This window comes from Diceros bicornis, chromosome 24 (assembly GCF_020826845.1).
Source record: "Diceros bicornis minor isolate mBicDic1 chromosome 24, mDicBic1.mat.cur, whole genome shotgun sequence".
Taxonomy (NCBI): Eukaryota; Metazoa; Chordata; class Mammalia; order Perissodactyla; family Rhinocerotidae; genus Diceros; species Diceros bicornis.
The window spans coordinates 44895445-44923417 of record NC_080763.1 but is presented as its reverse complement, the minus strand read 5'-3'; the positions used below and the strand labels follow the sequence as shown (position 1 = coordinate 44923417).

At 45.9% G+C, this 27973-nt stretch overlaps 1 protein-coding gene across 1 annotated transcript in view; it reads right to left on the bottom strand.

The window, feature by feature from the left end:
• Positions 1-27494, bottom strand: part of EML1 (EMAP like 1) — a 121574-nt gene extending 94080 nt beyond the window's left edge. Inside the window, exon 1 of the mRNA XM_058567684.1 lies at positions 27361-27494. Coding sequence (XP_058423667.1) covers positions 27361-27427 — 67 coding nt within the window. The 5' untranslated portion in view covers positions 27428-27494. The remainder of the gene's footprint in view (positions 1-27360) is intronic.
• Positions 27495-27973: the final 479 nt, after the last annotated feature.

Below are 27973 nucleotides of genomic sequence, written 5' to 3'. Positions count from 1 at the left end.
AGTGAGACATGAGGACAGAGCTCATTTTCACAAGACTGATGGAACTGTGGAAGGTTCTGACATGTTACTTAAAGTGATGATGCTCCGGGCGATGGGATGTCAGTCTTCTGGTGGAAGGAGGGGTCAAGACTGGAATCCCTGCCCTCCTTGATAGTTGCTCAGTGCATCCACATAACTTAACTGTATCCCTTTCCTGCTCAAAATCCATGCATGGAAGCATACTGCAAATGCTACAGACTTGCTAGATTGTCAAACGGTCCATCCTCACAAGAACGCACAGTCATGTTAAGGAGCACAGTTGCCTATCATTGTACAACCGTGCACCAAGGTTCTTCCGCAGTAGGAGGGACAGACCTCTGCTTGCTTACCACAAAGTTGAGAGGCAGGACTTTCAAAAAGGTCATAACTCCTCTGAACAGAGATGCCTAATGTCTAAAACAATTTTTTAACGTGAAAGACTTTTATTTTTTCCTTACTTTCTCTCCAAACATATCCAACTCGACTGTTCCCACTGCAGTCTACAGAGCAGAGTTCTGGGAACCTGAGAGTGGAAGTACATGGCAGGGGCTGGCTGGAGCTGGGCATGAATTCAGTGAACTTGGAATAAGCTCCTAGGAGGTGCCAGGCACTGCTCTCGCGGGCTAGGGTGCACTGTTCCCATCCTTCAGGAGCTTGGAGGCTAACAGGGAAAAACATAGGACAACATACATGTCATAGGCTACGGCGAGTGCTGGAACAGAGTTGGACACAAGGTCCTGGGGGGACAGGGAGGATGGGAGACGTGGGAGGAAGGGTAGAGACTCTGCAGTCAGGACACTCAGTTCTGCCACTTTCTAGCTATGAGATCCTGGACAATCTCTCTGAGCCTGGGTCTCCTCATCATAAAGTGGGAGAATAACACTTAGTGGATAGAGGTGAGCAAAGATTAGAGGTAATGCACACTAAAGTCTTTGGTTCCTAGTAGTTACTCAGTAAACCACAGCTATTCTTGTTTTAGCTGGGGCAATAGGGAGAGCTTCCTGGAGGAAATGGTGCTTGAGCCCAAGTGATATTGAGTGAAACCTGGACTACCCAGTCTAGGTCACTTAGTTCATTTTTTCAGAGTACTTAACACTCTAGGAAATTACCTTGTTCATTTATTTGCTAACTTGTTCATCGTCCCTCTCCCACTAGAACATAAGGATCTTTTTTTGTGTGTTTTCTTCACTGTTCTTTCCACAGAGCCTAGAAGTGGGCTTGGCATGCTGGAGACACTCAAGAAATACACGTTGCAAGAAAAAGCAAACTAACACTCCTCTAGTGCTTTTATAGTCTCCAGTCTTCCCACATACACTGTTGCATTTGTTTCTACAGTGAACAAGGCAGTTAGGATACGTCTCACTCGTTCACTTAATCCAGTTTTACAGACGACAGAAATTCAGGTTCAGAGGATGTGTCAGTGCAGACCCAAGGTCTCAGGCAGGTGTCATGATGCCAAACCCCGTGACCTCTGCCACCCCGCACTCCACCAGAAAGGGCCCCAGCTCTGATGCCTAAGCTGGGGCAGGGCTCGGCGAGGCCAGGGCAAGACGAGCATCTGCTGCAGCCCACGAGGCCCACACCCGGGGCAGACACTGTTGTGAGCCCGGAGCTGGCACGAGCATAAGAAAAGAAGCTCTTCCGCTGGCAGCAGGGCCTCCTAAGTGGCAATTTTATAAAAAAGAAATCGAGTCAGTATGAAAAGACGCTAGTTACACATCCTAAGCCAGCCTCCCCCACCACCCCCTGGAACTGACAGGCACGGCAGGACGGCGAGTCTCAAGCTGGAAAGGCAGAGGGGGCCTTGGTCTTCTTCCCGGAGGAGGTGGCTTCTGGAGGCCCCGGCACCGGGGCACGCGGGAACCCAGCTTGTCAAAGCTCTGACACTCCAGTGCGCGTCCAGAAAACACAGATGGATTGGACTGGTGACAACCAGCCTGTCTGGTGGGGAGAAGCAGGCCCGAAAGAGGGAGTGCTAAAATATGAAAAGGCTAGAGAGAGCTTTCAGCAGCCCGAAAGGGGGACGAAAGGAATGGAAATAAGAAACACAATTGGAGAAAGGGGGAGAGCCGGCTGCGAGCTTCCTCTACCGCCTGAGCTGCACGAGCAAACTCAGGTCCAGTGGCCTTTCATGTAGGACACACGACAACGAAGGGAAAATAAACGGCATTTTAAAACAAACCAAACACACGTGCTTGTCACAATCATTGGTTCTGGAAATCCCAGTCCAAGAGGTGTTCTACAAGAGAGGCCGAGAGAGGAAATGAGAGAGGTGGGGGTGGGGTGGGGCGGGGGGAGAAAGGATACGAATGAGGATGAATAAAAGAAATCAAAGCAAGAGATAGAGGGGTGAGGGGAGCACAGATCTCCATCCCCCACCCTCACCCCCAGCTGGGGGCTGACCTCCTCAGAGCCTGGCAGAACAATAATGACGTGTTACCCTAACTAAATTATCATTCAGATGGGATCTGAGAAAGCACTCAGGAAATGTTAACGCACCTTATAAATACGAGGGATTATTACTAGTGTTATTCAAACAACTGAATGTTGTTAAATGATTATTCATCAGGTACCAGGGTCCCTCCCACTCCCTCTTTCTCTCTCTCACACACACAGACACACACGTGCACATATATTCTCATATACAGCTCCTGTATTTGATATTCAAAAACACCATTAATGACAGCATTAGGGTCTAAAATGGGAATTTTTTTTTTAAAGAGAAGGATAAGTAGACCTAACCATACTGAAGATGCATGTAGTCTGCCCTCTGGTTAGATGCCAGAGCTGCTTCTATTTGCAATCATTTGCAACCACCTCACACTGCAAAATGCCTTTGTTCAAAAAAGAGCAGCCCAGTCTCTCATTTCTGCACACCAGGCTGGCTGTCTGCTCCCATTACTCAGCGTTCCACAGCGACAGGGCATCCTCTGAAGCCTCAACCTGCTTCCTGATTTACTGCCCTCCTGGAGAGGGAGTGCATATTCCAGTTCTCTAACCACAGACACACTTACGTTAATGGTCTGTGGTTAGCCACAGAAGCACACGATAGAACCGACACAGGGGCAAATAGAAATGCGATGGTAGATCCTAATCTAAGCGATTTTTAGGTCTGCGCCCATTACAGTCCATCATTTGTTGTCACAGGTGCAGAATCTGTGGAGTTGGACGAGACTAGAGTCCCCTTCCTCCTGGCACAGAGGCGGCGGGTGCAACAAACAGCAAGAGCCCCGGCTAAAAGGCCCAGCCTAGGCTGGGGTACCCAGAACAGTCCTTTCACCTCAGACTCAATCTCCTCATCTGTGCAATGGGAACAATGGCCCCATCTCAAAGGGTCACACTGCCGAGGTGCTCACATTAAAGAGCTCTACATAAAAGCAGGAAAAATTTTAAAGTTAGTGCAAGAATCCCTTCTGCAATAACCGTATTAGTTACTACCCAGCCTCTGCTTCAACCTGCAAAGGATACCAGGGAGGGGACTGTCGAAGGCAGGGGATTCCATGGTTAGGAAGTGTGTCGGCTTTTCAGAAATCTCAGCTGAAATCTGCCGTTTGGGCTTCTGCGTGCCTTCCCCCACCAACACGGCTGCCTCCTCTCACGCTCCTCCCCACCTCCCTGTAATCAATGCACTTCAGCTCACTCTACAGCAACTGCTTAGACATGACACCTTATTACAATGGTTCACAGAGCTGAACTAAAGCAAAACGCAGCTTCAATTCTGAACCTACCCCTGGACCCTCATCTGATCTTAGGACACGGTGTGTAAGTTGTGGGTAGGAATTAGTTTGCTCGGAGAAAGTGCATTAGGTTAATGGAAAAATAATGACTCTGTTTCTTTGGCCTGATGTTTTGGCTATTATCTGAATATGCACAGGACTGGTTTTCTAAGAATTTGCTTCTAACCAAACAGGAAAACTATAATGCAGGGGCCGGCCCGGTGGCGTAGTGGTTAAGTTCGCGCCACCTGCTTCGGCGGCCCGGGGTTGGCAGGTTTGGATCCTACACACTGCTCATCAAGCCATGCTGTGGTGGCATCCCACATACAAAATAGAGGAAGACTGGCACAGATGTTAGCGCAGGGACCATCTTCCTCAAGCAAAAAGAGGAGGATTGGCAACAGATGTTAGCTCAGTGCCGATCCTCCTCACCAAAAAAACCCCCCAAAAAACAAACTATAATGCAGAAACCAGGTTGAGAAGGTGCTGAGATGTCAAGATTCTTCCTCTTCATCCTCGACCTTCTCCCTGCAAGCTGCCATGTACCGAGCATTGACGACCCACAGCAGGAACCAAGATGTGCAGAGGTTTCCTTCTGAAGGTCTCCTCTCCACCCACAACGTGGCTGAGTGACCACGACGCATCAACACTGATTACAAGGAAGAGCCACACACTATATAACTCATTTTCAGTAAACACAAAACTAAGACTATTTTGAAAAAAGAAAATACTGTGTTAATCGCCCCCCCCCCCCGCCAAAGATATGGTGCATAGGTAGAGCTAAAAAGCTTAAAACAAAAACATTTAAAGACAGATCAACTTCCACCACCACCTAGCAGGTTGATAATATCCTAAAACCCTTGCCGTCAAGTTGCCTGAATATCAGAGTAACATCCTCTGCGTGTGTCCAGTTCTTCCTTCATAACCCTCCTGGACCCGAGTTATGGGGGAACATCTTTAATAGAGAGCCTGGGTTATAAGGGAGTGGTCTGTTTGCCCCAAGTTCAGAATTAGGAGACATTTCAATTGGTTATTCTTTGATTCATCTTGATTTTAAAAGTACAGAAATACATTAGAAAAGACTTTAAAATGCAAAGAGAAATAGAAAGTAATCACCAGCTCCTCCCACCCCAGGTGAGGCTGGCTGCCTGTGCCGAACCATGGTTGAGGGTGGGCCTGGGCATCATCAGGGATGCCGAGGCGAAAGGCTGAGCTGCCCCATCCCAGACTCTCCCTTCTTCCCACCTACCACCATGGAGGGAAACCCCCAGCAAACGCTCCCGACACTACAGGCCACTGCAGTTCTAAGATGAGCATGAAACCCTGTAACTTCCCTCTTCCTGTCACCGCAATGCCAACCAGTATGTGTCTGAACCTCCAGGAAAGACAGCTCTTCTCATGTTATTATTCCCTCTTTGGCCTTCTGACATCATGAAAATACCAACTTCCAAAATTACCAGTATCCTTTATTAGTATAAAGAAAGAAAGGTAAAATTTCTGAGAAGTGGGAAACCAGATAGGGAGAAAAGCCACCCTATTTTTAAAAGAAAAATACTTGGGGCGGGGGGAGGAAATATACACTGTAACTGGTATTTTTACCGTCCTTTGCAGACTCAAAGTCTGTGTTAGTTCAGGAACAAAAACACGTGTTATACCGGCTGTATGGCTCACAAAGTATCATGTTTACTATGTTACATTTAGGAGCATGTTCAGACCATAGCTCAACAGTTAGTTGAAGAGTTATGAGTTTTAGACTTTTCTCTACTCCCTTCTGCACAGATCAAGGATCAGGAAGACCCAGGTCTCTGTTTCCCTCCTGCCAAACGGGCTGACCTCTGGACCTGAGCCATTTTCCTCCTGGGTGATCTCATCAGCTCTTGGGGATTCAGCCACTACCTCTGCTGACGACTCCTTAACTGAAATCTCTGGCCCAGAATCATCTCATCTTCTAGATCTGACCCCATTAGCTCACTGACATCTTCTGAAGACGTGGACATGTATGCACGTGTATATACATACGGGTATGCCCAAATGAATATGTTAAGTTCAATCAGGCGTCTTGCCTGTAATCACCTCCCCACGCTCCCTTACCTCTGTGAATGCGCCACGTGCAGTCAATAATCCATAAATCTCGGAGCATCCCTGACTGCTTCCATGTTTCTTACCCTCAACACCAAATCAATTATCAAATCCTGCCAACTCTAAATATCTAAATATTCACAATATTAAAAACCTTCTCAAGATTTATAGATCCTTTCTCCATGATCGCTCTCTAGTCATTTGCTCTCTGGACTCCGGCAACAGCCTCAGCAGGCTCACCTACCACTGGTAAGGTCCCCTTCCCCTTCTTCCTCATTACGGCAGAGTGATCTTTCTAAAAGACAAATTTGATCAGTCTGTGCTTAAATCCTGGAGCGGATCTCCACTGTCTTTGGGATACAATACTTGGCACTTCGGATCTGCCCTCTGGGCACTTCTTTAGCCCCATCTGACCCCCTCTCCCCGCCGTTCCTGTACCCCAGCCCTCGCTGGACCACTTGCAGTTTCTCAAATACTCTGAGCTCTCGCCTGCTTCCAAGCCTTTTCCCAAAGCACTCGATGTTCTCCCTCTTCTTCACCTGGCTCACTTCTACTTCTGCCCTTCAAAGCTCATCAGCTCCACGCTATTTCCTCCAGGAAACACCCCTCATCACCAACTAGACTATCAAGCTGGCTCAGGCGGTCGGTCTTCCCTCACATTTCCAGAGCACCCCTGGGCTTCCATTATCACGGTACTGACTAGAATGTTTTGCAAGCATCCTTTTACTTGACCCCCTCCTCCATTAGACTGTGTGCTCCTTGGAAACAGGGACTGTGTCATCCATTTTTGGTAGCCTCGGCACCTGGCACATTACCTGGTACAAAGCCTGCCACCCACGAATGTGCTGAATGAAGAGCTGTTTCTAATACTTACAGCAGTGATTCTCAAAGTATGGTCCGCAGACCCCTGAGAGTCCCTGAGACCCCTTCAGGAAGTCCCTAAGGTCAAAACTACTTTCATAATAATCCCAAGATATCATTTGCCTTTGTCACTGTGTTGACATGTGCACTGATAATGCAAAAGCGATGGCGGTTAACACTGCTGGTGTTTTAGCCCAATCAAGGCAGTGGCACCAAGTCACTGTGCTCTTTGCTGCCACTTACAGTAAAATGCCAATTCATGTAAGAATGTCTTTGATGAAGCTGCAAAAAATATTAATTTTATTAAAACTCAATCCTCGAAAACATGTCTCTTGATTGTGCGTGACCAAAGGCAAGTGCACATACAGCCCTTTCACTGCAGCCAAGTACACTGCTTGTCTCAAGGCACAGCACTGGGCAATCGAGCTGTGAGCTTTCTTCCAGGGAACGTCATTTTCACTTGAAAGAACAAGTGAGAGACAAACCGCGGTTATTCTGCCATGAGTGTTTTGTAATCATTTTCTCAAAGATGAGTGAAGTGAGCCTGTCACTTCAAGAAAAACAATTGACAATGTTTGCTGTCGATGATAAAATTTGAGCTTTCAAGAAAAAAGTAGAACGTTGGAAAACTTGTATCAGCCTCTGTGGCCCGACAGCTTCCCAGTACTAAGGGACTCGCTGCTGACATTGGTGGTGACATTAACCCACGTGATTTTTTTATATTGTATAATGAAATGGGTCAACATTTGGAAGATCTGCGTAACCCAGTGAATCCGTATTTTTCAAGTGACGGAAGCACGACGTTACAAAACCACGCCTGGGTCAAAGAGCCACTCAAATGCAAGATGGACCGAACGGTTTGGGAACCTCAGACCTCCAGCGTCAAACTGACGGACTCAGTAGAAAGACAGCCGGGCACACGAATCTCCATCAAAACGGCCTCCTTCCTTCTCTTAGGAATCGGCCGTGTGCCCAGCAGTTAGAAATATGTCTTAGACTTGCCTCTGACAATTGTGCCCTTTCAACGTATGCTTTCCTCATTTCAAACGAAGCATGCAACATTCAAAGTTGGACCATAACGACAGGTGACGTGGATCAGGAGAAACCTGTGGACCGGGAATCACCAGAACTGCTCTCCAGTTGTCACCTAGGGGCACCAGGTGCCACAGCTGAGCTGAGCTGAGCAGAGCACGGAGCCTCTCAGACCCCAGTGTGTTTATCTGTGGCATGGCGAGTACCTGTCTGCCTACAGAGGGAGTGTTGCGGGAATCAAATAAAATAGGAGAGAAGGTACTTCCGTCAGATCTCTGACCACATGTGTTCCCCAGGCTACACTTCAGGTCTCCTCTGATAGCATTTGGTATCAATAATAATCTTCCAAAAGGATGGGATGTAACAAAGTCAATGGAAGGAATGTGGCATTGAGAAGTCAAGTGGAAAAGGCTAGAAGGAGGAAAAAGTAAAACAATGTTTCAACATCTGTGCTCTGAAGCATCAGCAGTTATCACATTGGAAGTACTCGCTTCGCAGGAATCCCCACATTCTTACTCCCGTCAGATTTCTATCTTAAGCAGCCGCCTTTTGCCTCTAAGCAAACACAAAATGCTCGTCTTAGAAGTGTCTCTACAACAGACACCAGTGTCACCAAGGGTTTATCTTCCAAATCATAGAGAAGATAAAGAAGCAATATCACAAACACCCTAAAAATCCTCTCAGCTTATGAAAACCCAACAAAAAGCAACTCAGAAACGTTGCTCCGCTGATCACTTCTGGGCTGTTCTACGAATCTCCAATTCTGCCATCCAATCAAAATCGTTCTTCCAACAGCAGAAAGTCTCACACAGAGCGGCTGCAATTTGGCTATCTAAAATAAATACCTATTCATCCCCATTTTAACAAAGACAGACAAAAAGAAACCATTGTTTGTAGAAGAAAAACAGATCATTACAATTTTCTCTAAAATAAATCAATGTCAATCGTGACACAACAAGGAGGCATATCCTTCCCGTACTGGAAGGGGTACGGTTCTTAACACAAAGCCTCACAGATCTCAGTTGAAGCACTGCGGAAAATTCAAGCTCACAGATATCAAACTCTGAGCTGTGGGTTGTACAGGAAGGCTGCGGAATCAAACAAAGCAGAGCTTGAATACTGGTTCTGCCTCTCCCTAGCTGTGTGACCTTGAGCAAGTTACTCTGCCTCTCTGAGCCTCAGCGGTTCCAAATGTAAACCTGAGGTAACCCAACCTGCCCCCCACAGGACGGTTGCTAAGAGCAAAGAGCATATAGACCTAGCACTGTGCCTGGCACAAAGTCACTCACTCTGAGTTTGTCTTTGCAGATAAACGACCACTGAGACGCACCGCATGATGGCCATCCTGCACTGGAGGTGCAGCCATGGCCTGGGACCTGGGAAAGGGCGCCTTCTTGGCTCTGAGCTACCTGGTCCGTTTGGGGTGGGATTCACCGAGAGACGGGAGTGATGGGGGTGTCCAGAGAGGTTTGTCAGCCTCTGCGTTCTGAAAAACAGCTTTAACTCGCATTTTAACACAATCCATTACGTAATCCATTCTTTGTTTTATGACCTATTAATTTAAAAGATGCTTTAGAATAAAATTGCTTCCTTTGACCTTCTTTTTGGATTCTTTTTTTAAGATGAATTTTAGTCCTGAAGCCTTTCAGGTCCTTCCCATCTCTAGGTTTCCATGAAAATGACAACAGCTCTACCATCCCCGTCCCTTCTTTGGTGTTTGGGGAAAGAACAGTGTCAACCCTCAGAAACCATGTTGAAGGCAACACGTGTGTCAAATACGTGGACCTTCATCGCTCGGTGTAGATCTGAGGCTGGCAGCGTGCAGGGCCTGGGAGCTGTGGCCCTGTCTGCTGAGAAAGGTCTCCGTGGCTGGTACCGTGTGCCCGGGCAGCTGACTCAGCATCAGCAACCTCACGGCGGGTGTGAAAGGGATTCTGGGGTCAGATCTTCCAGAACATAAACATAAGCATTCAATTTGTCTAAACTTTCATTAATTTTAGATAACTAGTTATTGATTTGGGTTAGAATAATTATATGCAAAGTTGACAGTCTTCTTATATCTCTATATTTTTAATAGGTAAAAACAGCCATTTTTGCCAGTCCTGATAGTCTACCAGATTACCTTTTCTACAACCAAAAAACCATATAAATATACGTGCTAGGGCATTTGAATTTTTGCCTTGAAGATTTTTTTAAGAAGCAAAGCAACTGTTTTATTTTTTTCCCCTTAAATCAAAAGCCAGTATTTCTATTGCCCAAGATCGTCATTTGTTGCTCCCTCATTGAGAAACACATGGACACGGTGGTATTTCAAAGCATACAAAACTGGTTCAGCCATACCTGTAATCCTTTTGCTTGGTGCAACAAGATTAATCATCTTTCCTCAAGAAAAGTGGCTAGCGAAGATTCCTGGGCCAAAAGGGGCACTTCGTTTCCAAGGGTGGCACCTAATTTATTCTGCCTTGAGGAGGAAGATGTGGAGCCGACAGAGTGTGGAACGGATTTTTTGGCAGAGTAAATTAGAGATCCTTCGGTTTATGCCCCCTCTGCCCACTCTCGGCTTGTTAGCAATGGATCAGAAAAGAGAATTATTACACTTAGAAACACTTTATCCGTTCACTTGCTTTTAAAACCACGGAGGAATGTTTAGCTAAAGAAAAGCAAATTGTAACCAAGCAGTTGGTAACTGAGATGCTTGTCACTAGGAACTCCAAACAAACGCTCCGGGCCTCTATTCAAAAGTTTATATGATTTCCTTGATCCTCGAAACTTTCAGCAACCCTGCAGAGAAGCCTGCGTCGCCCCCGACACTCACCCACCCACTTCAAACCGGCCCTAAATCTTGACACTCTGAGTCTGGCGTGGAGGAAACCTCTGAGCCAGACAAATTGTAGAGCCCACTGAATAGGGAGGGAAGAGGGACGAGGCACACTGGGAGGCCATAATGCATGAGAAAGGGTCACCGAGAGGTTCCTAGCAGGGGAGAAATTCCAACAAACACCTGAATGCTAGACGGTTCCTCCAAAAGGCCACATGGTTTGTAAACCAATGAGCCAGCTTCACAGTTACTGTTTCTAGTTACAGTGTATCGAAAGAGAATCATCATCTGGATAGTGCCTAAAATCTGCATTTTTAGATTTAGGTTAAACAACAGTCACTTGATTGACTTTCTCGGTCTATATTCAGCTGTTTTGGTGTCATAAAGACACAGCCTTGTAAATGCCCTCAGGCACGTGTGTGCCACAGCTGGCAAGGCACCACTGACAATGTCAGCAAGCCCAAACCACCAGAATTATAAGCAACACATCTCTCTGTCGTAGAAATTCCAATACACATTTGTTGTTCACTTAGTAAGCGAGGCAATGCACGGTTCTCAAAGACGAATGAAGACAACGGAGGCTTTGCTCTTGAGGAGTGTCAGAAAGGAAGGTAGAGAAAGAAGTCTAGGAGGTGAACCCCAAAAGACATGGGGGGAAACACCATGGCAGGGACCCCAGACACACCTGGATGTGCGGGTGGAGAAGGAAGAATTGGGAAATAGTTCACCATGTGACCAGGCAGAGTTCTGCAGTTCACAAAGCACCGTCAACAGATTACTTCCCTCGCAAGGACTAGGAAACCCACTTTATGGCAGAGAAAACTGAGGCACACGGAGGTTAGATGACTTGTCCCGGGAATCTGAAAAGAGCCGCCCCTTCGTTTGGATTGGGTTTTGAAGAGCCGAGTCCTGGAAGGCAGAAATTTGGTTTGAATCAACAAATAGCTGTGAGGGCCTCTGAATGCAGCAGAACAGGAAAAGCACGAGGCCTGGGATCTGCAGATGGAGAGCGCTGCGTCCTCGGGGAACCACTTAACCCTCGGTTCCTCCGCTCTGAAAAGGGCCGACTGCAGTTATTCCAAGGAACTGTTGCGAGGACAGAATGAGAAACTACAACAAAATCAAAAGCTGTAGATATTATGCAGATGTGAAGTATCCCTGTTTCTCAAGCCAAGTGCCAGGCCTTGTAAATAGTAGACACAAAATTCCTGTGGAAGGAAGGAAGGAAGGAAGCCAGGCTTTCCACTGAATGTTAGTCAAGCACCAGGCCAGTGTCCACGGACGTAGGACAGTGCGGAAGACCTGCCGTGTGGGGTCTCAGCAGGAACTGCCCTGGACACACTGGGTCCCACCGGTCCACAAACCCTTCCCCGAAAGCCCCGGGGCCTCGTAGGCTTCTGAATCCAGGTTCTGACCTCAGAACAGAAGCATGCAGCACACACCATGTATTCCCCGACAACCCTAGGAGGGTCTGGGGCAGCACCCGAAATCACACTCAAAAATACCTCTGCAGAAAAGCAGAAGAACTTTCATACTAAAAGAAATAAAGATAAGCCATTAAAAGCCACATGTTTGAATTCAGGGGAGTTTTTTTTCCCCCCACCAAATGATTTCAATCAGGCCAAGTCTAACTAACAAATGAGTGTCCAAAAAGCATTTGATTTTCAGAGCCTTCTGGATTTTGAAATCACAGATAAGGGGTTCTGGGCTAATTTAGAAGCGAGTTCTCCCTCAGGGCTGTTGGCTCTCAAGGCATCTGAGATAAACCCCGTGCGAGGGATGGACCTCGCAAAGAGGCAGAGTACCAGCCCAGTTCCAAGGCACCTGTCCGAGCTCTGGACACAACTTCTGGGCCTGTGGTGTCTCAGCCCACACTTCAGTCAGAACAGAAAACTGCACAAGTAAGGGCGTACCACTGCAGAGTCAGCAGTGTCCCCATCTCGTTAAGATACATCATATTGTGATTTGAGAAAGAACAGGAATTACAAGAATTAAAAAAAAAAAAAAAAAAAAAAAAGAGCAGCACTTTACCCAGGATGTGGCCCTGAAGAACAAAGTCAACATGTGGTAGGTACGATGTTTAAGCAGATAAGGAAATTTACAGTTTAAGAAAATGCTCTGGAATCCTGTAAGTAATCTTGACTGGCTTATGTTTTACTTTTTTATATTATTTATTTATTTTTATTTTTTAATTTTTTGTGAGGAAGATCAGCCCTGAGATAATATCCATGCCAATTCTCCTCTTTTTGCTGAGGAAGACCGGCCCTGGGCTAACATCCATGCCCATCTTCCTCCACTTTATGTGGGATGCCGCCACAGCATGGCCTGACAAGCAGTGGGTCAGTGTGTGCCCGGGATCCAAATTGGCCCCGACTGGCTTATGTTTTATACATCCAGATTCTTGAACGTCAGGTTTTCTTAAAGCAGGGTGTATCTATAAATAACTTTCAAGGTCCAGGAAAAAAAACACACAATAAGAAAATCTGCAGAATGAAAGATGCAATTACCTCTATCGTACTTTCTTTTTTTTTTTTTTTTTTTTTGATTTTTATTGATATTTTAATGGTTTCTAACATTGTGAAATTTTGGGTTGTACATTTTTGTTTGTCCATCACCCCATATATGACTCCCTTCACCCCTTGTGCCCACCCCCCACCCCCACTTCCCGGGTAACCACAGTCCAGTTTTCTCTGTCCATGTGTTGGTTTATATTCCACATATGAGTGAGATCATACAGTGTTTGTCTTTCTCTTTCTGGCTTATTTCACTTAACATAATACGCTCCAGGCCCATCCATGTTGTTGCAAATGGGACGATTTTGTCTTTTTTTATGGCTGAGTAGTATTCCATTGTATATATATACCACATTTTCTTAATCCAATCGTCAGTCGAGGGACACTTAGGTTGCTTCCACTTCTTGGCTATGGTGAATAATGCTGCAATGAACATAGGGGTGCATAAGCCTCTTTGGATTGTTGATTTCAGGTGCGTTGGATAGATTCCCAGTAGTGGGATGGCTGGATCATAGGGCATCTCTATTTTTAATTCTTTGAGGAATCTCCATACCGTTTTCCATAGAGGCTGCACCAATTTGCATTCCCACCAGCTGTGTATGAGGGTTCCTGTTTCTCCACATCCTCTCCAACATTTGTTGTTTTTTGTCTTGGTGATTATAGCCATTCTGACGGGCGTGAGGTGGTATCTTAGTGTTGTTTTGATTTGCATTTCCCTGATGATTAGTGATGTTGAGCATCTTTTCATGTGCCTATTGGCCATCTGTATATCTTCCTTGGAGAAGTGTCTGTCGTACTTTCTTTTTAAAGAAAGTAAGGTGCTCTTACAAAGGTAGATTACCAGATCAATGTGGATACTAACGTGAAGACAACAATTAGAAGGCAACATGGCACAGTTCCAAGAGCCCTGGTTTTGTGAGGCAACCTGGGTTTGAGACTGTCACTGACTGAACTGCGTGGCCTCGGTGGGCTGACTTAACATCCATCAGTCTACCTGACCGTCTGTAAAACGAATGCGATAAAACAGTAGTGTTTTACTTACTTCAGAGTTTGGCTGTGAGAATTAAGCAAGAAACAGATCTGAAGGTTCTTTAAAAACTATAAAACACTAGAGTGATGGTTTTACACTGGGGTTGTGTTTAAAGGTCAGTAAATGAGATGACAACAGAGTGTGTCAAAATTACTCTTGAAAAACTCCTCGGTCCACAGCACACGTGGTTTTGTGTAAACTGTACCTCTCTCAGTAAACCCCTCCAGTGTGGGAACAGATTACACTGGTTGGCCTATGTTTAGATGCCACATTGAACACAAAATGGGTAAATAAACAAAATAAAATTGTATAAATATTTATTGCTTTTCCCAAGTACGTATGAAAATATGTACAACCCATGACTGCTGAAAGTTCACGCGCTGACTCCACTCTACAATAACTAACAGGCTTTGCTACACGTGACTGAGTTATTTCATAGCTGTAAATGATGAGGAAGTGTTTGAGGTAATGCTGAGAAGCTTTTCAGCATCAGGAAGCCCTCCCTTTGCCTTTCATGATAATTTAAAGATAGCACGGCTCTTTGTATAATTTTAGCATTTGACTTTTCATTCAATAAGCATTTTTTGAACACATACTATATGCAAAGCACCGTGCAGAGCAATGGAAGGAAGCAAAATAAAAAGACAATCCAGGGTCTCCACTCTTAAGGAACTTACTAGCTGGTGGTGGAACAAAGGCCTGCACAGATGGAATGAAACAAGTGCCAGTTGGAGATGTATGTATCATAAGTTGGAATTGCGGAGAAAAGACCAAGTAGCCCTGGAGAGATTGTGGAAGATTTCTGTAGGCTGGCAGACACCAGGAGGAACTGTATTTCACTATGGAAACAGGGGAGGGTTGGTAAAGCATGACTACAGAGCCATGGAAATTCTTGGCATATGGGAGGAGCAATGCCCACGGTAGGCAGAGGGATGTGCGAAGACCCTAAATCCAACATGTATGGGGTGCCTACTTGTCATCAGGAACTAGGATAGATCAATGGAGTTGCAACCATCAAGACAACACGAAGGCAACACTTATTCCTAACTGTTAACATCTCGATTCTAAGCAACACTGCTGGACCTCTGGTATTTGCCCTCCAGGCCCTCCCTCCACTCCTCCCTCCCCATCCTCTGTGCTGGAGGTTGTCTGCACCGGGGGCTGCAACATGCTCCCTTGCTCTCCAGCTTCCCTTTGGGTTTGCCCAGTGGGGCACAGAGCAGAAGATGAGAGGGAGGGAGGAGAGTGGGGTCAGGGTGTTTATTTCCCCAGCTTCTTCCTAAATGGCAGAATCAAGATTTGAACCCAGACCCATCTGTCCCCAAAGATCATGCTTTGAACCTCGGGAAGAGTAATTTGATGATAGATTACAGAGGGTCTTGAAAGAAATGCACATAATCTTTTATGCTAATTCTCAAGAGTTAATGATTCATTTGAATGTGTGTAGCCTATGCCTGCTCATCTTTTTAAACAGTCCTGCAAGTGAGATGCTCCAATCAGACTTTCATGTCAGTGGATTGTGCCAAATGTGCAACAGCAATCTTTAAAAAAAAACAAAAAAACTCAGAGATATTCCAAGCCTCCAGCCCAGATCCTTCCCAGATCCTGGGTCTCACATCTGCTGTTTCCTTTCTTAGCGTCTTAGCTAGCTGGGAGAGAATGCATGCTATCGGTGATCAGAAGGCATATGTCATGGAACTTCTTTAGCAAACATATGCCCCTCATCGTTTTTCTAAACTGCTCTAAAATTTTTTTCCACCTCCTCCATTCCTCAGAGAGCTGAGACACTTGTCCCCATTCTCTGCCTATCAGAGCAGCCTTTGTTGCTGCTCGATGGGTGTAAAGGGCAGTTTGGAGTCTGAGCCCTATTTCCAGGGTTCTGCACCGCCCTGCTAGAGCCAGCCTTGCACTGACGCTGACTTGGGGAACAGAACACACTTTATTACAGGGAGTCCAGAGATAAGATGCTTCAACTTTACACAGGCTGAGCAGGGCTGCTGTAATGCACGTGGGTGTGACCTGGTGACACCCCAGCAGACTCTGACAGCCTCGAACTTCAAGGTAATTATCCCAATCTTCACACCCGACTTTGAACCTTAGTTAGTCATCGTTCAGTTGGGATTCTATAACTTCATGAAACTAGAGTTTTAAAAAAGCATTCTTCAAGTGAAATAAGCCAGTCACAGAAGGACAAATCCTGTATGATTTCACTTCTATGAGGTTCCTAGAGGAGTCAAATTCATAGAGACAGAAAGTGAATGGTGGGTGCCTGGGGCGGGGGAGGGAAGAATGGGATTTATTGTTTGATGGGGACAGAGTTTCAGTTTTGCAAGATGAAAAGAGTTCTGTGGATGGATGGTGGTGCACAACAGTGTGAATGTACTTAATGCCACAGAGCTGTACACGTAAAAATGGCTAAGATGATAAATTTTATGTTATGTGTATTTTACCACGATTAAAAATAAAAAGAGGTTCTGAGAAAAGCAAGAGAATAATTAATAGAATAAGCCTGCTGGAGAAAAACTGAAAGAACTAGAACTGTTTCCAGAAAGACTGAGCAGTTTCATTCATACTCGGTTACAGCAGTTGGAGTGGGCTACCAATAGAGAGAGTTAAAACTTTCTTAGGAGGCCATTACCAGACTGAAGGGACCATTTAATACATCCACTCTGAAAGGACTCCTCTTTGGTTCAGCACACAGGTACTGACAGGTGTGGTCCTCTGGGAGCTGGTGGTCTGGAGGGAAATCAAGGTTTGCAGTGCAGTGAGGCAGGGCACCAACTGAAATCCAGGGAGGGAAGGCTTGCCCTGGTCTCAGCCGGGTGGGTTCTAAAGGAGGAGGAGGTGGTCAGGTGAAGAAGGGTTGGGGAAACCCAGGGTGGCAGGATCCCAGGGCCCTCGGGAGGAGAGGCAGCCCTGGGCCAGGGCAGCAGGTGGGAGGCGGTTCATGGACTTGGCCCTGGGTCCTTGGAGCTATGGGAACTTGCGCGGGACTTGGGGCAATTCAGAGATAAACGAGACTTCTGCTTTAGAAAGTGCTGAAGTGGTGTGATTTGAAGGGAAACATGGATGAAGATGGGAAACCTGTTCAGAGACCCCGACAGCCATCCAGTGACAGGAACTCAGCTCTGAACTGGTGATTAGTGCCTGGCCTCAACCAGAAGCAAGGGGTAGCTAACATGACCTCTGAAGCCCCCTCCACGTCTGTGGTCATTCCCATCTTTTGATCCACCATTCATTCATCAAACATAACTGAGCTCTTACCATGCCATGGACAGTGGAGCCAGAATGCCTGGGTTCAAATCCCAGCTCTGAAAAGGACTAGCCAGGGGACCTCGAGCAAGTTACTTAAACTTTTGGGCCTCTGTTTCCTCACCAGCCAAGATGGAGATGATAACAGCAGCCACCTCCTAGGGTGCAGTGAGGATTAAACGGGGGTACACCTGTAAGTGCTCAGACCACGTGAAGCCCGAGACCGCTTAATGAGAACTCCAGAACCATCGTGGTTCTCTCTCCTCCCGGCCATTCTACACACATACACACGGTGCCTGGCACTGGGGAGAGAAAGATGCATGAGACTCGGCCTCTGCCTTTGAAAAGGACAAGCTCTGGTGGGAAATAACAAGTCTGTGGCGTCAGAGCTATAATTAAGTACAAGATGTGGTCTGAACACATATTTTTACATAATTAAATTATATCAACTCAATAAAAGGCCATTTTCCAGGAAGGCAAAGAAACGACACACAGAGCCAGATTTTAGTCTTTGAGAGCAGTGGAGTGTGGGCAATCCTGCTTAATTACTTGCGAAAGGACTAATTCGGTGAAGCCACGCTAACAGATCATTATCTTTATTATAGCTCCTGCACAGTCCCTGGGGAGCAGTGTCCACGGTTTACACACGGGGTGGTTAAGCATTACAAGTGACTTGATAATAGATGAAGGATTGTCACTAAGTTTGATTCCTGAGGATTTTCAACTGTTTATGACGCTATAATTGAGGCTAAGATGTATAATGATGCTGCAGCATAAGACAGCCCTGACTCTACCCAACTGTTTCTCGACTGGAACATATTTTTCTAAGAACGGCAAAATTCTTGCTACATAAAATAACTTTTTTGGGGGCTGATTTCACAGTCAAATCTTTTTTACTGCGAAAAATGCTGGTTCTGCCAAGAACTACTTCATTGTGTCAATTACTTTGGCTGAAAATAATTTGTTTTAAGCCTTTTAAACCACCAAATGCTTTTTGCAAATGTTTCCACTTATTGGTTCAAGTGAGGCGCTGTCCGGCTAGAGGCATTCTGTGAAGGCTGCGCGGTGAGTTCGACTCCCTCAGGCCGGCCTCCTCACCGTCCTGCGTCCACATGCTTCTGGGTTTTACCCAGGATGTTCCCTCGCCTGCAATGCCTTCTCTTCTGAATGCCTAAATCTACTGGTTCTTTGATGAGGGGAGAGTTAAATGTCACATGTATGCATGCATGCGTGCACACGTTACATGCATACATATATGTACACACGTGTAGATAAGACGTGACATATAATATAGACATATATACGTTATTTCAAGCATATAGAAAAGCGATGTGAGTGTTTTCCCTATTTAACCAAATTTGGAGTGCACCTGTCACAGGTGAGGCACTTTGCCTGGTGTGCGTGTGTATGAGGAGGCACTACAAGCTAAAGAAGATTGTGCCTGATTTCATTCAACCAATATTCGCCGGGAAACCCGTCATGTGCCAGGTGCCGCCGAGGTGGAAAGACACAAAGATGATCACCAAGGGACCCTGCTCGGAAGGTGGTGACGGTCTAATGGGAGATCTGAAAACAAACCTCTGAGAAAATGCAGAGGACAGAGGGTTATACCAAATAACCACGTGGAGACCGAGCAAGGATAGCTCACCGCACTGGAGACCCGGGAGGAGCCGAGACAGGCAGCCGTCCCCTGAAGGGCCTGGGGTGCCAAAGGGGGAGGGAGGGGCGCCGAAGACTTTCAAACAGGAGGCTGTTAGGACCGGATCTGTCTTCCAGAAGGAGCTTTCCAAACCTCTGACTTCTCCGTAGGGGAGCTCATCTGCGCCTGGATTCAGTTACCACGTACATACTGACGGCTCTCAAATGTTTTATCTCCAGTCCAGGCGTCTCCTGGGATCCAGACCCTGCATCTCACAGCCTACTCAGCCCCTCAGCTTGTACGTCTCACAGGTCCCTCACGCCCCACAAACTCAACCTAAACCATCGCCCACCCTGCCCATCCTTCTAGCTCCTTCTATCCCGGCACGGGGCACTCACTTAGGGGGGTGAGCCAGGAGCCAGGGTGGCATCCCCGGTTCCTCCCTCTCCCCGACCCTAACGACACAAGTCCAGGTGAGCTGAGCCCCCAGGACCCCTCTAGTGAACACCTCCATCGCCTCTCCCCCGCACTAGTGCAGCTGACTCCTGCCTCTACCGCACCTGCTCTTGCAGCCCACCCTCCACACTGCAGGGAGAACCCTCCTGCCAAAGTCCCTGAAAACTGGACCACATCACTCCCTGGCCTCAAAATCCTCAGCCACATTCTCCCTGCTCCTTGGACTAAGACCAAACTCCTTAACGTGGCCAAGAAGCCCCACAGGACCCTGCCAGCCTCATTTGGAGCCACGCTGCCCCTGTTTCATTCCCTATATGAGAACTTCTTTCAGCTCCCAAAAGGTCCTTCCCCCTGAGGGCTCCCTAAACACTTCCCTCCGTCTGGAATGCTCTTCTCCCCGCCCCGTTTCTACTCGTCCTAGAAGAATAGCTGACAAAGGCCTTCCTTAGGAAGCCCCACACACCTCCCCCCGGGGAACGCCCCACGACACTCTGACACTGCTCCTCAAACTTCTCAGCACCGTCTGTCACCGGGGTCATTCAGTAACCAACTGTGAACACCATGTGGCCTGTCCAGCCCGATTGGCAGTGCAGGCTTCCTGAAGGCAAGAGCCACGTCGACACTGTGCCGTCGGAACCCCGGATCAGTGGAATAATGAGCACGGTGAGTACTCACTACTCAGTTAATAACAAAGGAATGCACTGAAGCGGGCTGGAACGGGAGGCAGAAAGACGAGTTTGGGGCTGCTGTTTTTAAGAAACAAACAAAAACCCAGTTGAGAACTGGTGAGGGTCTGAGCTAAAGCCAAAGGGATGGATTATCAGATACTTGGGGAGCAGAATCTCCTGGGCCGACTGAGATGGCAGGGTGGGGCAAAGAAGAGTCTAGGATAATGACCAGGGAGATCTAATGTTTCTGGGGAAGACCATGTTTTAGACATTTTCAATTGTCCTACGCACATTGTAGGTATTCACTCGACATCGGCTCCATCTGCCAAGTGGACTTAAAGGCCTCTGTCTCCATGAACACTTGCCTAACCGTTTCTATCCTCATTATCTTTAACTGTGAGCTGCCCATTGACCCTGAAAGGTTATTTGTGGGAATAATGTGCAGTCCAGGATGACGCCGCCTACCCCTACAGAGGGGGCGGGGACGGCCGGCTCTCCCTCCTCCGCAGGTCCCTGGTGAGGTCTCCTACCAGACTACCCACCCGGAAAGCCTCTGGGCTTGGAGTTCTCGCCCTCTCGCATCATCCAAGCCTCCAGGTCAAATGTGCCCCTCCACAGCGGGGTAGTTGATTACAGACAGAGAGTTTAAAGCTTTTCCAGAAAGCTGGCAGAATAAGGATACTACTGCATTTTAAGACACAACTAAGTACTCTGCAAAAATGTGGTTTTCTATACCAATAGTATTTTCCATGAAAGATACAGCTTTAGAGGAAACAAAATTGTAAGTATGTCTACCTCACGCTTTTGAGGGAGATCAGCCCTGAGCTAACATCTGTTGCCAATCCTCCTCTTTTTGCTGAGGAAGACTGGCCCTGGGTTAACATCCGTGCCCATCTTCCTCTACTTTGTATGGGACGCCGCCACAGCATGGCCTGACAAGCGGTGTGTCAGTGCGCGCCCGGGATCCAAACCCGCGAACCGTGGGCCGCCGAAGCGGAGCCTCGAACTTAACCGCTACGCCACTGGGCTGGCCCCTGTCTACCTAATTCTTAATGAAAATATAAGTACTTTAAAGAAAGATAAACTCTTTAAAAAGTTATTTATTTCAAGCAAACCAAAGAGGATGTGCCTTGCTCCTGCTGGCGCCTCGAATACCCCCAGTCCTGCATGACATTAAAACAAATGTGTGGCTTTCAGCAGAATATTGAATTTATATGTCAAACATCTAATGAGAAAAACATGAAGCTATGGCAGGGGTGGGGGGTTGTACTGATAATAATTATATAGCATTTAGAATTTACAGCATACTTCTTTTTAATATCAATGTTTCTGACCACATTTAAAACATTTTGCTAATACTAGAAATCTATTAATAAGCTAAGATTTTAAAGATGAATAATAGTATTTTTCCTGAAAGAGATTTTTGTGGGTAGTACAAAATGCCATTAATTTTAAGACTTTGGTGAAACTCCCTTACTAATAAAAGCAATGCTTTAATGTACAATTCTCAATGTTATCCATGATTAAGTTTTTCATGCTACTAGTTTTATAGCACGAGCAGACCCTAACACTAGAAACAAAGATGTTATTTCTCTCTTCTTATCCACCCTCCACTCAACTAAAATGTTTATTTTTTAAGAGAATACATAAAAAGGCTTACACTATCTCAGAAATTAACAATAACCAACTAATGGTTACTTTTTAAACACAGTTTTGTGAATTTTCCACCAAAATGCTTGGGTTTGTTTATAATGTCATAAATCCTTGTGGTTTGGCTACAAAATAAATTCCTGGTCGGGTGGAGTACCAAGCGTACCAATTAGAAAGTCTCGCTTAGCACGGGTGCTAGCTCTGCACTTATCCATGAAAGCATCTTCTTTTGATTTTGTTATTGCAGAAAGCCTAGGTCAGTATTCTGTCACCATACGAGAATGCCAAAGAGGTTTGAAAATACTTCACATTGTTGAGTTGAGATGACTTCCCCACAGGAGTTCCTTGATCTTGTTTTAAATCCAATTATTTACCAACTTGAAAATTCTACCTTAATCATAGTTAAGGGAAAGTCATCAGTGTTATAGATGCCAGAAGATGTTTAAGATCTAAAATAAATTATTCTTAATTCCCCAAATATAAATGCTTAGATATTAAAACAATTTCCATTTCAAAACTAGAGAAAATAAATAACAGTAGCTCAAAAGATTATTCTAAAGTGATTTCAAAATGCGACTGGGAGCAGCACGTACTGACCTGCTGGGGTTACGAACAAGTATCATCTGCAAGAGAAGCTACCCCAGGGAACTGGTAGATACACTGTATACAGGCTTTAGAAGGAATCTAATAAGGTCTCTCATGACACCTTCCCAGGCAAGATGGAGAAAAGGCTACTAGCCAAAATCATAACCCTTTAAGGCAATGACCAAATTCCATGTTATTATAATGCTGAGATATGTTATATGAGCACTGGGATTATTTACAGCATCACAACACAGATTACAATTGTGTTGTAATCTGATAGGGCTCTGTCTGCTGGAGGAAACTCCTCAAAAAGAAAAGGTAAAAGTAAGCAAAGAAAGGGCTGAGCCACAGTACATGTAAAACAGACAAGAATTTTAGGTGACAATTAGTAAGAGGTAACAATGTGAAGTGACAAGCAAAAGAGCTAATATGATCTTGGGCTGCATTATTAGAAGTATAGACTTTAAAATAAGGGAAGTGAAGTATCTCACTCTACTCCGCTCTGTTTAAAAACCATGCCTAAAATACCACATTCAGTGTGTCAAATTTTAAAAGGCATAGAGACAAAAGGAAATAAGTGCAGATCAGGCAAACCAGGACAATTAAGGGTCTAAAATTGCGTCTTATGAGGAATTTTTTTAATGGTAATATTTAGCCAGAAGATGACTTGAGGAAGAGCTATCAAGATTGTCTTCAAACATGTGATGACCTAGTGTATGGAAAAGAGATTAAACTCATTCTCTGTGGACTCAAGGGGCAGAACTGGGGCCAAATTTTGACTGCATATAGGAACTGACAGTCTGAACCGTCCAAAGAAGGAATGGATTGCACGGAGAGAGAGTGAGTTTCCAGTCCCCTGGAACTGCTCAAGCATGGGATGAATAACCTTTGGTGCATCCCCCCCAGAGAACAGAGATTTCAAGCCCTGGAGGGATGGGTGGACTGAATCAGTGGAAGCGGGGGCAGGAGAGGAGGGCCAGAGCGCTGCCCTCGCCCACTTCTGCTGGAGCAGCCCGATGTTGATCTGCTTCACACTGGGGTTCCCGGGTAAGCTGCACTTGAAGGAGCAGTTCAAAGGCTCAAGAAAGTAAACCAGGAGATGAGATGACCTGGTAGGTCTCTTCCAACTAGGAGACTCTTATAACCTACGGCGACTAAGCGAGGGTGCGCCCTGACTCGTTTTGGTGAGCCCTGACTGGTGAAAGGATCGAAAGAGACCCACAGAAATGAAATGGCAACATTTTATTGTTCTTCGTACACCCACTTCTTTCTCTCTTAAATCCAGTTCCTTAACTCCCTGTTCTTATATCAGCAAGGTGTAATAAAAACAGCTTGACACTTAGATTTCAAAAGATTCAGATTAGTTCCTCAAAAATGTTAAACCCAGAGTGACCACACCACCCAGCACTTCCACTCCTAGATATCCACCCATAAGAAATGAAACATACACATACAAAAACTAAAAACTGGTACCCAAATGTCCACAGCAGCATGATTCATGATAGTCAAAAAGTGGAAACAACCCGAATGTCCGTCAACCGGTGAATGGATAAACAAAATGTGGTATGTCCATAAAATGGAATATTATTTGGCAGTAAAAAGGAAGTACTGACATATGCTACAATTCGGATGAACCTTAAAACATTATGCTAAGGGAAAGATGCCAGACATGAAATGCCAAACATTGTATGATTCCATTTATATTAAACACCCAGAATCTATAGAGACAGAAAGTGGAATAGTGGTCATCAGGGTCTAGGACGTTACGTAAATGAGAGTAACGGTTAGTGGGTACCAGGGTTTCTTTCTGGGGTGATGAAATGTTCTAGAAGTAGATAATGGTGATACTTGCACAATTCTGTGAATACACTAAAAGCTGCTTAATTGTATGCTTTAAAAGGGTGAATTTTTATGGTATGTGAATAATATCTCAGTTAAGCTATTATTAAAACAAAAAAAGATCCAGACTGGTATCCAAGCCTTATTAGTCATGTGGCCTTATACAGTTACCAAATCTCTTTGGGCCTCAGTTTCCTCATATGTAAAAGAGGGTGGTAATACCACCTCCCTCAAAAGGAGGCTTCGAAGAAGATATGGAGTAAAGGACAGTATCTCCCAAATCACAAATTGGCTTATAAATGATAACTTTCGTCCACTTTCCAACTATCGTAGTTTTTGTTAGAGCAATAAAAGAAGTTTGTGGTTTCTAGCTCACTTGACAAAGTTCTAAATACTGTGAAGAAAAATTGCTGCAGAAATTTTCTACTTAAATCAGAGAGACAATATCTAAAAGATGAGAATGGTGTCTTTTCAGGAGGCTAAATCCTACCTAACTCTACATTTAGCATGCATTACAAATTAAGTAGGAGACATAGCAAGAAAGAAAGAATTAGGGGGAGATAGAAATGTCATTCATTAGAACAAAGTTTTCTCTTCCTCCCGTCTTTTATATACTGTCTTCCATCTGATCCCCCCAGGAGGACATTAACTGTGACAGTCATCCAAATAATAAGTGTGGGTTGTATTTCCTGAAGCTAATACATAACTGTGACTTTTTAGTTCCTGTCACTATCAAAAGCATGGAGCATAATCAACAGACGAAAATTTATGAGTTCATATATTATGCCGTTGTAGTCTGGTCATTGTAATGTAAATCTCTGATTTAAAAAGAAAAAGAGTTTTCAGTGTAGCTAATGAAATATCCAAATGTTTAATTTAGCTCTTGGTGCAATGGTGTTTCTGTGATCCCCTGCTTTAATTGAATCATCATAGTAATTAACTGAATTGTATTCATTTATATTTGCACTTAATGGAAGCCTCTTAAAATGGATAATTTAACATCAACACATCTGTTGCTTTAGACGTCATCAGTTAATATTCATTTCTGCCCCACAGACTACTCTTGCTTTAAACTTTATGCATAAGGTAACGAAAAAACAATACAGAGCTAAGAACTTTTTGAGAAAAATAATTCAACAGTTTATGATTCATTCAATTGTGTTTTGAAGTCATCTTATTGTTTGATTCCAGTGATTTTAATTGATTTTTCTTTAAACTGTTACCCATACAATAAATAAGAGCTAGTTTTTATTTTCTTCCAGACATCATTACCAGTAAAATATCTTACCAATATCTCTCAACTAGCAATTAACAAGAAGAGGCAGAAAACCAAAACATTCATGAATAGATGTGTGTGTCAATTTCAGGACTGAACTGCTATTTAGGAACAATATGATCAGGCCCCCAAAAAACTGCTCAAATAAAAATATCTAGGCTCATTTTCATAACCTAAATCAAACTGTCAACATATATACCCACATATTAATTTTTAAAAAGCCTTTATGCCTGGAAATCATTTAATAGAATTTTTCAGCCACATGCCTTTCACAACTAACATAGGGGGAATCTATCATAAACATGTAGGGGGTTGTACTATCTTTTACATCAAAAATAGTCATTTAGGGCCGGCCCCATGGCTTAGCGGTTAAGTACGCGCGCTCCGCTGCTGGCGGCCCGGGGTTCGGATCCCGGGCACGCACCGACGCACCGCTTCTCTGGCCATGCTGAGGCCGCATCCCACATACAGCAACTAGAAGGATGTGCAGCTGTGACATACAACTATCTACTGGGGCTTTGGGGGGAAAAATAAATAAATAAAATCTTTAAAAAAAATAGTCATTCAAATATGATTGGTTATAAGTCAATTAAGGAAACTATTCAAAATTTAATTGAAGAATCTATCCAACCTACTGGAGAGTAAAACCGTTCCCATGATTCTAAACTCGAAGGGATTCCAGTGGCCAGCGGAGTACCAAATACACTCTATCTGCCTGCAACAACTTCTGAGGCTAAAAACAGCAGTTCTGCTCTTGGAAACTGCTGTTAAATTAGGAGAGAGTAAAAACTTTCTTTCATTCCACTGAAGAGGGCATTATTAAGTTAATGAAGGCCCACATGTGATTAATACGAAAATTATAACCTGCCAAAACCAACAGAGTATACACTCTTCCATGAAAAAGATGATAGATTTCACCAGAGATTAAAATGTCATTATATGGGATAAATCAACACGGTCAACAATCTTTATTGCTAGAGTGAATACTTCCTATTTGCAAACAGGTGTTGAATAACTAGAAAAGTTCCCCTAAATCACAATTACCATTGCAAAATAAATTGCTCCAGTTGTGAAAGCGTCTAAATTCCAAAAGATTCCAAGTGCACTACAGGCAAATTCTATAAGATACACATTTTTTTTCCTTTAACAAACTTTTGGGGCCCTCTGCTAAAGCAATAAATCCAACATATAAAAAATTGTACGGTGAACTTTCATGCATGAATTATCACACATCACGTTCTGATAAAATATGCGATGTGCTGTGAAAATCTTTTTCAACCCTGCTAGGGAGACTAAAATCTTTCCAGCATGTAGGATTTTATATATTTTTTAAAGATGCCATATTGGTAGTTATTAATGTTTCCTTCCTGTAAAAAATACAAGAAAATAAAATCTATCACTCCATAAATGAAATAATCGAAACACTTTTAAGCCAGGTTCACTTTGCTTGTCCATTTCAAAAGCTCTGGATTGCATTAAACTGGGATGATTTCATCCAAGTAGAACCGAATGGATTCTGAGGTCCATCGGCCACCAACACTGCGTACATGCTCGGAGGAGTGTTTTGTTATTAAGTGATTTGTTTTCCGAGTTGTTCATCCAGACATTTCCAAACAGATGTGAGTTTGGAAGCAGAAAGCAACACGTCCCCGGAGCCCCGGGGCTGCCGGGCCTCCCCACGCGCTGCCCGGCCGGTGCGCTCGCGCGAGCTCCCCAGGACCGGGGGCCCCGCGCGCACGGGCCGGAGCCGGGCGCTGGCGGGCGGGGGCGCAGCGAGGCGCGCCCGGGGCCCGCGGCCCAGCACAATGCGCCCGCGGCGGCGGGAACCGCGCGCCCCTCCGCCGCAACTTTGCGCGGCCTCCCCGGCCGCCGGCCTGGCCCCGGCCCGCTCGCCGCCGCGCCCCCGCCCTCGCGGCCGCCGCCCTCACCGTTGCAGAACTGGAGCAGCGAGGACGTGTCGTACAGGCTGCTGTAGCTCGAGAAGCCGTCCTCCATGCTGAGGCCGCCGGGCCGCGCCCGCTCCCCCGGCCGGCCGCTCCGCCGCCGCTCACCCCCACACTGAGCCGAGCCGAGCCGCGGCCGGCGCTGGCGCTGAGGCCGGCCCTGCTGTGGCGGCGGCCGCTGCCGGTTACCATGGCAACCCCGGGCCCGCCGCCGCGCGAGCCCGGCGCCCGCTCTGCCCGCCAGGGGGCGGCCTCGGCGGGGGACGTGGCCGGGCGGGGACGCGGGGCGGGGACGCGGGGACGCGGGGCGGGGGCGCGGCCGGGCCGGCCCTGTCCCCGGAGCGGAGGGCGGGCGCGCGGCCCCGGCGCGCTGGGATGCTGCGGGAGCGCCCGGCCCCGCCCCGCCTCCCCGCGCGGCCGCCGGCGCCCCCCGGGAGGGCGAGGCGTGGGGGGCGCGGGGACAAAGGCAGAGGCGCGCAGGGCGGCGGGGGCGCCGGGGAACCCCTCCTGCGGACGTCCAAGCCCGCGCCCGCGGGCAGCGCCAGGACCAAACATGGACAACTTGCGAGCCCATTTCAGCTGCATTTGTGTCTCGGAG